Below are 10,968 nucleotides of genomic sequence, written 5' to 3' on the forward strand. Positions count from 1 at the left end.
ATCATCTCCATTAATTGCTTTTCCTGCTATCTTGATATAACAAGAACACAATTTTCAGTTTTTGCAATGTGCCCCCCCAACATCAGTCCATATCAGTGCAGAAGGACCTCTCTTCCAGTTGCCGTCACCCATGCCTGAACGCAGCCAAATGACAAATGAGCCACCCTGTGTGAAAGATGAATTTCAATCCACTACACCTGTGCCACCCCACCAAATGAAAGGACTGATTGCCTCCAATTGCATATTTAAAATGCTTAATTCCTCCATTAAGAAACCTATTTACATGAATTAGGGACAATTAGCATTTTCAGACCCACTTCAACTTTGTTCGCCCCCATCCATTAACATTTGAAAGTGTCGGCTGCCAGACACAAGAAAGCCCCTCCATCTGATTTGTGCTGACCCCAGATGACGGCTGCCTGGGAGGACTTTTTTATCAGTAGCACCTTACTAAAGGAAGGGACTGGCCTGGAGTCTCTAGCAAGTCACCTCATTATGGTTCATCAACAAAAGCCAGTGAATGAAAGACAACAGAGTGAAGGTCAAAGGGATGTCAGGTCTCAAACCTCACCCACCTATTATCTGAGGGATATTACTTTCATTTTAGGGTTCATAGGTTGTCTTCTAATGTGCAGCCTGAACAGTAGCAGGGAAAGTAAAAAAAATCAGTGGCCTCTCAGTTAAGTGGAATGAAGAAAATGTTGATATGCACCTGTTGGGTTGCTGAAGCTATTAGACCTTGTGGTTCTCTTCAGTCTACACCAGAGAGACCAGGGCTTCAGTGCACAACCTTAAGTATTTACAGCAATTACAGTGCCTGATTCAAAGCACTTGCACATCCGTTTATGATGGAGAAAAGTTGTTGACTTCTAATGAAGGTGACATAGATGGTCTCACTCTCCTGGGAATTTATGAGAGGGGAGCCTCACATCATATGAGTCATATGTAATGCTTTTTATTGCCACAGTCACAGGCTGTGCAGAGTGGGAAGGCTTGTTTTGATGATTATATTCACTCTTGAAAATATATTAATATATTTGCGAGTTGCATAAATCCTTGTGTGTTCACTTTTGTGAATTTGTGTCAGAGAGTGTGAATGAGAGAGAAGCCTGAATTTGTGTGCATATGTATGTAATGTATGTGTAACTGCAACCCTTTGGTAAAACTAAAAAGGAACATGTAACGTCATAATAGTGGCATTACTTCCTTGATTAAAAGGGTCCTAAATCCCTTTTTGGTTATCAAATGTACAACTGAAATCAAACTAATGACCGTATATAAAGATCATTTCAGGATGAACACGAGAGACTAGGTAGTATGTGTGAGTGCAGAAGTTAAAGAGCAGCATGTAATCCTACAAAGCAGCTGTATATAAATAATTATTCACGCTAGTTTTTCTTCATTTGAATTTTGAGGGCAGAATTTACAGAAGGAATTCCATCTTACATGCAAAATTAGTACCCACCACCACACTTAACGATGAGTCATCACCATTTCTAATCATGGAAGTCAGGAAATTACAAAATCAAAGATAATTTAATCTAGAAAGTAACTTTCTGGTTATGGTTGGGACATATGCTGAAACATACTGGTGTACAAACAATCTAAAATAGAAACACTCGCAGCTACCCTTCACTCAAAAAAGGTGTTTTTTTAACTTTCAAGTACACACAAATCGGTGTCTTGAGCTCACAGAGATGTTTGTCCTCTCGTGTTACTTCTTTGTGACCTCAGACTGAAGAAAGTATCGCACACATATATTTAGCTTGGAGCTAATGGCAGCCAACCACAGCAAAATTACCCAAAAACAACCTTTTACAAACTCTCAAGCATGTTCTCCTATATAAATGTACTAGTTTTCTGTTTTTAGCTCAAATCAAAGTGTGGAATACTAAGCTTACAGCTGCATAAAGAGCTTGAAGCTAATCCATGTCACAATTAGCTTCAAGCTAAATACTCACAGAGCTCTGGCTCTTCCTGCATTCTGGAGTCACAAAGAAATGATTCAACACCAGGTTTGTGAGATCAATATGCCTAATTCTGAGAACTTGAAAGGCAAAATACACTTTTTTATTTAAATTTTAATTTAAAACATCTGTAAACTTTCTCTATAACCTGTCCTGGGTGCACCCTGCCTCTCGCCCGATGTCAGCTGGGATAGGCTCCGGCTCCAGCCCCACCCTCGCGACCCTCAATGGATAAGTGGTATAGAAAATGAATGGATGAATGGATAAACCTTCCCTCCTAAACTTCAAAATTGTTTTGGTTACCTTCACCACTTAAGTTCACAAAAATCAAATGAAACTGCCAAGTGTTGCTCCTCTGAAACACCACACAAAGCATCCAGTATTTCAGGACACACTGAAGGACAATCAAATGCCATCATCTCTCAGGATTTAGCAGCCTTATTGTGCTCCTGACAACATCCTGTCAATGATATTTCAGAGTGAAAGTGGTAGCTTCCATATATCCAACAATCTCAGGCGATGTATTTTTTAACAGTGCCATGTTGCAATGAGGAATCACTAGAATGTTTACGACTCATTTGGTGGTTCTGTCAGAGATACTAAGTATAAGAAAAATGCAGGTGCAGATCTATATGGACTCGTGTACAATGCAGCCAGTTTGAATGCATTTATTGTTTGTATTGAAAGGACAAGTCCCACTTACTATCATAATTGTACTATTGATTATACATAACTCACTTTGTCTGATTATGATTACAATTTAACATTGACTTTCTGCGCAAAATGAATTCACTCTTCTGGTGTCAGTCTTGTTGACTTGTATGATCTATGATTCATCAATACCATTGATTCTCCCAAAGTTCATCCGAAACGTTCAATACAAGCACATCAGTATTTTACATAAAAAAGACTGAGGCGAGGCAATCTGCATGTCAGCAAAATGTCACCATAATTGAGCCTGGCTGATGTTATTGTCCCTTAACGAAGTTCTGACTGTTTTATAAACAGGGCTGGGACAAGAGGCATCAGTCACAAGGGAAACCGTTAACATTACCAAGGACAGGAACATCTCGCATTAAGCAGGAGATGTGACCCCCCGTCCCGTCCCCGTCCCCATATGGAATTTGAATGCACCCTGATTCTCAAGAATATTTCACCACTATGATAGCACACTAGCAAGACAGCACACGAAGACTAATTGGAAAAGGCCTGATTCCTGTATGTGTGTATACTCATGCCCTGTGGTTACATGGCTCTTCAGTCCACACACACCTGTTTTTCTCGGGCTATTGCTCTACCGGTGGACACCGCTGTGACAGAACGCTGCCCTCTGAGGTCTCTGGATATCCAGTGTAAATCCAGCCCAGTGGAGCTGTGAAAAAAAGCTAATAATATGTTATTGCAGTCCAGGTCCCCCTGTCGCCTCTCCATCAGAGCACCACTGTCACCTTACACATGGACCATGGTGTGATAATGGACAATAATGCGGAGTAGCTGAGAGTGAGAAGTCCAATCTGCCTCCTGAGTGGTAAAAGGGCTGAGGGAAAGTACACCCCATATGCTGTGTGAGAGCTCCTGACTCAGAGGCCATATGTCATCCTATCATGAACCTCTGGCATCCTTTCAAATAGGTAAGCATACTTTTGATTGATTATTGTCTTATTTTATAAATCACATAGGCTCAGCATTGAGACGAGGGTTTACACAACACAAAACTCCCTAATTATATTTTGTCTTGGCTCATTTGTGACCTGCTTTGTTTTTGTTATTACAGTTTTTTTTAGGCATCCAAATACTTGTTCCACAGAAGATCATTGTCTGGGCACTAATTGTTTCATCACGATGTGTTCATTCATATTTAATGTAGATGCAGTTTCTCCCTAAAAACATGACCATTAGAGCTTTACACTGGAATAAACACATAGATTTGTTGTGGGAGTTTAAATCTCTCAAAGAGAATCTCAGATCGTGTTAGCAGTGGTGACTACAGGCATGTTTGCAGTCAGCCAAGCAGTACCGCACTGGTGAGACTTTACTGGTTGACTTTCTCCATGAAGTTTTGTTAAAACAAAACAAAACAAAACAAAAAAAACCTTTGGAGCATAAGTAACAACTCTGTTTTCAAACCTAAACATATTAAATCTGCTTCCTTTGATCAACCAATTGTTTCTGCTTTTACTTATTGTTGGTTTTGCCTAAAGAAATGTTAAAACGTAACAACACGCGTGCAGAGCAGAAAAACAGTTCTTGTAGCACATAGAAGTGTTGAAAGCTATGGCGCAGTAGCTGCGTATTTCAGGGGGGCTTGGCAATGTGGTGGTGTTGTCTGAGGAGGGACCATTGGGAATTACAACATACCCCATGTCTGGCGATTTGTGAGCAGGCGGTAAGCTTCGGGCTTCCTTGCATTAGCCTGAAATCAGCTCTGTCTGTTGTTTGCTAGCTAGCATGCATGTTTAAGCATACAGAAACATCCCCTAGGTGGTGTTTCGGTGACGCAAGGCTCCTGTGCGGGGACCATCAGCATATACCTACAGACAGGAAGTCAGGCAAACAGCAAGGTACCCCGATAGCATCACAAGTTCACACTGACACATAAAGCATTTTTTTATGTGTAGAAACAGCAAATGACTTAGGTGCCCTCTAAAGTGCTGCTAAGTGTAGCTAAACACTGGACCTTTAAAGGCAGCGTGGTTAAATTTTATAATCAGCTTGACTATTCTAATAACTTTTACTAGTGTGCATAAAGTCGGCCAAGTAATTCTGCAAGTGCAAAACAAGCAGCACCTTTAATCTTAAGAAGGCTTGTCACACAAGTACTGCAGCACTTTCTAAGTTCATCAGGTTGGAATAAACATCCCTTAATTGCAATCAAATAGTGATTATTGTGATGTTGAGAGGGCACGGGGATTATTTTATTTTCTGTCAGATGATTGAATTTCTGTCATTCTTCTACGCACAGTTGTATTTTGGTGTGTGACCACAGGCTTTGTGGTTTTCTCATGGGAGCAATTCCCATTATTTACTTGACTGTGACCCTGTATCGTGACCCCTCAAGTCTCTCATTCTCCACAAGCCTACTTTTAAATTGCCCATCTAATGGCAACCTGCATTTTTACTGAAATGTAATGAAAGCTCCAATTACACTGAAGGTGATGGAGGTGATTTTCCTATGATAGAAGGGGTGATTGGATCCCCCACACTCCATTTCACTATCTCTCTGCTCCTCAGGCATTCCCACAGACCTGTGGTCAGCACTTGCTTTTGGGAGGAAACTAAGCCTCCACTTGTGGTAATGCAGCCACTCAGTGCTCTGCCAAGCCGTGCACCAATGAGGGGACTGCAGAATTAAGTGCTTGAATTAAATGAATTCATTCTGGTAGAAATGTGTCAAATGACCTTTCCGCTGCTCATTACACATGGTGCACATTACACCAGAGAAATGCTCCTGTTGTCTGGACTCCTTTGTTTCACTCATCCTCTCTGCCTTGTCAAAGGGGAAAGGTAATTAATTGAAATCATTTCCATATGTGAGGTTGTGTGGATCCATCCTCAAGGTGTGACATTGGGTCGATAGATATGAGGAGAGTACGGTGAAGTCAGGTGATAAGAACTGCAGTCATACGGTGCTAAATGACTGCCACAGCTATAAAACATAATCAAGTGTAGAGGAGGGTAGGGAGAGAACATCCGATTGGGAGTATCGAAATCACGTGCTGATGCTGAAGTGATTCCCAGATTGGATATTGGAATGAAGGTGCCGATCCCCTTATTGATCCAGATTCCATTCCATAACATGCGTTGGACCATGACTCTGCTGTAACATCACCGCCAGTGAGGTGTCACCAATCTATACATAAAGTTTGAATCAGTCCCTCTACAACACATTTGAATGTAACTCATTTCTTCGAGGGCTGTGTGGTTTTATACAGCTTCATGATGTCAATTTGAACGCAAAGCCAACAATAATACTGGTACTACTCATGAAGTATGAGTAACCAAAAAACCAATGGAATTTTAGACGAATGCCTTCAGGAGAATTACCTGTTTTGCTCAGGAAGATAATCTTCTCAAATGACCACATTTATGATTTTGGAAGCATAAATGTAATCGTTAAATTTACAACACTGACTTTAAGCTATAAACCAACTACATGACTTCACTATCACTGCAAACTTCTTTATTTCTTCTTGTTCGGCGTGATGATGTTTAATGTTCCGTTCAACCTCTGTAGTCCTGTTTAGCCACTTGTTAGCAGCACATAAAAGCTTCAATATTCATAAGTGTGGGATTTTCGAAGGTATTTCACGCCACGAAGCAAACTGTTGAAGTGTCTTCAGCTTTTGTTGACCACAGACCGTCAATCTGGCATTTGACCAAAATCCCATGAATTTTGAGATAAGGGAACCAGATGTTCAAGTTCAACAGATGCTAACTTATTTCCTCATTCCAGCACCACCTCTTACAGCAGCAAAGGTGGCCACTCTAAATATTTTGGAACATTTCCCATCATTTCCCCCAATAATTAAAAGACTGTTTATGAGAACTGAACAGCCTCCTTAAAGGTGGCGTCCGTTTACTTGACTGGAAGCAGTGCATTTCACTCAGCTCTGTGCACAAGAGAGGAAAGCTTATCCTGATGCAAAGGCTGCCTGTCTGCCTGGCAGGGAGAGATGTGGCTTTACGAGGCCCATACATGGTGTTGATTAGTTTTACCGAGCGGGTATGCAGAGACCAATAAATTAAATATGAATAAATTAAAAATGTACTCTAGCAGAAAATTGCTTGGAAAACAACCACCTCCCCATTAAAATATGTATAGTAATGCCTTTTATGTGAAGTAACCTGGGATTAGATATCACTGTAAATTAACACGCCACCCAACCGTAGTCAAGAACTTTTCACTTTTAACAAGGACTTATAAAAGAGGTATTTACTCCATTGTGTTCAGTAATTAATTTGATATTCAAATGAGCTTACAGTATGTATTATAATTGCAAATATCCCAAATAAGTGTAGTTTTAAAAGGGGGTAGTGTCAACAAAGATTGATGAGGCTTGTTTTGAATTTGCCATCTGTTTCAAATGTTTACTTGAAGCAGGGTTTAGCCCCTCTCTCTTCTTCTATGAAATTAGAGGCTTCATGCTTTCCTCCCACCATTTGGCCATATGTGTGTGTTTTGTTTTGGGGTGGGTTATTTTTGTTTTTTTAAAGGGGGGGTGCTTTGCAGCAGCATACGTGAACATGCACACATCTCTACACACAAGGTAACGCAAACATTGAAGGGGATCAGGATCATCAGCATGTGTGATGAGCTCCCACAGATAACGTATCTGCAACATTTCCATGACATTGTAGCTGTGTTACCTCATTACCACAATGTCACAGCAGCAGTGTAAGGATGTTGCGTTTGGGGGAGGGAGGGAGGGTGGGGGGGTTCAGCTGCAGGTATCGGGCTTCTGCAGATGAGCTGATTAATTAAAGGGAGCTCAATTAAGGTTATTGAGATGCACCCCTCCCCTCTCCCTTCGCAGCGCCCTCCACACTCCTCAGTGGATAAAGGTGGATTGAGCAGAGGGGGGGCTTCTTTTGACATTAGCCTGCTCGCACCCACTTTATACACCCTGTGACTCTCGCCACAAGTGCCTCAGTGCACCCCACCTTTGCACGACCGACACTCTCTTCAGGCTCTAAAAAGGGGCTGCAGAGTTTTAATCCCTGCAGCCCGTCAACCCACCCACCCTTACTTCCATCTGTCAGGAGCCCTGCTGGAGGTAAGGGATGCGGGAGTTGATGGGGGGGGGGGGGGGCTCATGCGCAGGGGGCGCATCTCTTGTTCCATCCCGACGAATTTTCTAATTTCCTTTGCCTCCATGCTTAGTCCCAAATTCACGCCCCTAACCTATCCACCATACAGTCTCACTCCCCCCTCCCTTCACAGGCTACATCCTCTCTCTGTTGTTTTGGCCAAAGCAGTAAAAGTAAAACTAGAGGCTCAGGCTGGCATGAAGCAACACAAACTGACAGATCTTCACTTTATCTGACTCTGCTTTCATCCTGGAAAAGCGCAGATTCCTTCATTTTTGCTTGATGTGCTTCCTTCTATATGCCGTGAGGTAAATACAAGCACATTTATAATTTGCTGTAGGTCATATCCTACTTGCACAAATCAATATGGACTTTTTTTTTTTGTTTTTGTTTTCCTGTAATTAATTAAAAGTCTGGCACAAGACAACGACGACCATATGCTGAAATCCATCTCCTCCTCTGACAAGAAAATTAGCCAACCAGGAGGTGGTCTAAATATACTTTACGTGAATCCAGTGTGGCAGTCTAAAGGGAATATTAAACTTGATGAAATGATGAGTGTTGTGGTTAATTTCTGAAATTATCTACAAACAACATCACCTCTTGCACCAAAAAGAAGCATGTCTTAGCCATTTATTTTTGTTTGAGTGGGCCATGAAGACGTAACCGTACAGCATACTAATTAGTGACACATTACATGGACTTCACAGTTTTAATGGGCAGTGACTCAAGCAATCAATTCTAATTACACATCTTCATGCACACAACCAGGTAGTAAGCTTCAGGGATAGAATTCTGCTGTAAGATGATCTCCAGGAAATGATTTCAGCAACTTACTACAGCTCCATCTGCTGTTTACACCAGGGTGAGTAAAGCAAAGCTATACAGTATGATAATAATGTTGCAGTGTTTTTGGCAAGCATCTTGAATCAGATCTGAATTTAAATAAAAAAAAGTTCTTATTCTCAAAACTTCTCAAAAAAATAAGATAAGATGGGTTTTGCACACCTCACTATATTGATATATTTCACCTGACAACTCCGAGTCTTTTGAGAAGTAATTTGATTAAACATAATTTACCCTCATTTTTTTTCAAGACACGTACCCCAAAATATACAGATAAACATTTTGGCAAATTTGTCCTCCATTTACATATAGGAACTAAAACGCAGAGTTTGTGCTTGTAGGCAGAGCCCCATTGTTGGCACTCATTCACTTCAAGATGCAAATGGGTGGATTTGAAATTCAGCCTCTGTGTGTTATGCTTGGCTACTTTAATGTTGTATCTATGCAAGGGATTATTCTCTCTACAGCGGAAAAAACCTGTGCTTGAATGGCAGTGCCCTCAAAGTAGCTCCTACTGCTTTCAATGGCCTCCAAACGAGATTAGACCCGTGGCTGCCCTCAGTCCCAATCCTCTGCATTCAGATGGAGCGTAACCAGCCTGTGTGACAGTTTCTCTGTTTTGACACTGAGAGGGTGCAGTCACTGCTTATAGGGCGTTTTGGAATTGAGAGGTCAGGACAGAAAAAAGAAAATCCCCATCTCACTGCAGTGTTGTGAAACCATATTCAGTGAAATATCCTTTGCTCTCTCAGTATTCTGGAAACTTTTAAGATATAATTAAAAACAACATTTTTTTTATTGTTATTCATAAATATATAAAATTCGGGATTTAAAACAAGTGTGGCCTAGATCAGCTCTATATGAAAAGTTACCTGAGATAACATTATGCTGTATGTATTGCTAAATGTCATGATTTGGCACCAAAAAAAGCAAACATAAAAACTAAATAAAATGAAAATAAAACTAATATCTAAGATTTCAATAATGATATTTGGCACAATTCTTTTGATATAAAAGCTCCGTATTTGAAACACCCTCTGGCTACATTTTTAGTGAAACCAAAAAAACAGCTTCAAGTTAAAAATGACAAAACTGATTGTGTGGGATTATTTTACAGACACTGGGAAAGCACTGAAAACATTCAGATGCCACCATTCACTTGACAAACTCATTCAGTCTCTCTGCTGACTGGTCAGGATAAAGAGATGTGTGAGTCTGTATCCGAGTTGCTTGCCTTTGTCAAACAGTTGGTGGTTTTAACAGTAAAGCATTTGAGCGGGAGCTTTGCTCCGTCCGGGGGAAGATCTCAGACCAGGGCCTTCTGACGATTGAAGCTGGAGCTTCATCTGAATTGTCTTTGCCTTCTAATACTTCCACATAGGAAACCTGAACACAAGCATTCATTTACTTCATTCACGCCTCCATCATTATCACCATAAAGGTCCCATTATACACTTTTGTTACATTCACATCACTTCTAAGCCACAGAATTACAAGCAAACACTTATTATATTTACTAATATCTGTGTTACTCTCACTCATGTGTCTCACCCTTACCTCACCCTCTTCTCCTGAGACCTGGGCTGCTGTGCACTCAACTGCCTGCAGGGTTTCACACCAGCATGAGTCTGCAGGGACAAGATTCAGATTCATCTTACATAACTGAATCACCCATTACATTAATTTAAAAACAGCTGCATGGCTGCATCTTTATTACGTCTTCTGTGACAGCTGAATCTGGCGCCATCTAGTGGGCATTGCATATAAAAGGCTGTAACATGGCAATATGAAAACAGAGTGAGTGCAGCCGGAGAGCAGGTGTTTGACAGTAGAGATGTAAAGATGTGACTGTGTATATTTGTTGTGGTTCTCTTAAAATGTATCTTGCAAACTTATTAAAGTATAAAAATGTTACTGTTAAAAAAAAAAAGAATTTCTATGAAAGACTATGTTGATGTTGAGCTCAGACAGACAAGTTGATAGAGGTTTAAGGGACCTGTGAGGTGATGGGCTGCGATGGACGTTTAGAGACGTTCTTGCTCCTCTCCTGCTGTTGACCGCCACCATCCTCTTTAGACTTTAGACACAAACAGACAAAGATAAACACAGAAAAACATGAGGCCTCTATACCTGGATTCTCTGAACACACATAACTAGTAGACGCTCACTCAGTTCCAATTACCATTTGAATCTTGATGAATATTTACAAATCTGAAAATCACGAACACAGAGCACATCATGAGCATATTGAAAATGTAGGCTATACCAAAAGCAATGTAAAACTTTGTAGTGGACAGCTTTAAAGATGTAAATAAAAACTAAAATAACTTAAGTAGACATATGAGTA

At 40.7% G+C, this 10,968-nt stretch overlaps 1 protein-coding gene across 5 annotated transcripts in view; it reads right to left on the reverse strand.

Annotated features, from left to right (window-relative positions):
• Window positions 1-8,398: 8,398 nt before the first annotated feature.
• stk33 (serine/threonine kinase 33) overlaps window positions 8,399-10,968 on the reverse strand; it is a 16,911-nt gene continuing 14,341 nt past the window's right edge. For 4 of the 5 annotated variants that reach the window (XM_086182898.1, XM_086182890.1, XM_086182906.1 and 1 more), the window contains 3 exons: window positions 10,618-10,698; window positions 10,179-10,249; window positions 8,399-10,007 (listed from right to left, as the gene is read on the reverse strand). In XM_086182898.1, the coding sequence (XP_086039024.1) occupies window positions 9,986-10,007; window positions 10,179-10,249; window positions 10,618-10,698 (174 nt within the window). In that variant the 3' untranslated portion in view covers window positions 8,399-9,985. Of the gene's footprint in view, window positions 10,008-10,178; window positions 10,250-10,617; window positions 10,699-10,968 lie in introns of those variants that run through there. The other variant, XM_086182914.1, reaches the window with a different exon arrangement.

The sequence above is a fragment of the Aulostomus chinensis genome, chromosome 2 (genome assembly GCF_037954235.1).
Source record: "Aulostomus chinensis isolate RoL2024-O1b breed Wild chromosome 2, RoL_Achi_v1.0, whole genome shotgun sequence".
Lineage (NCBI taxonomy): Eukaryota > Metazoa > Chordata > Actinopteri > Syngnathiformes > Aulostomidae > Aulostomus > Aulostomus chinensis.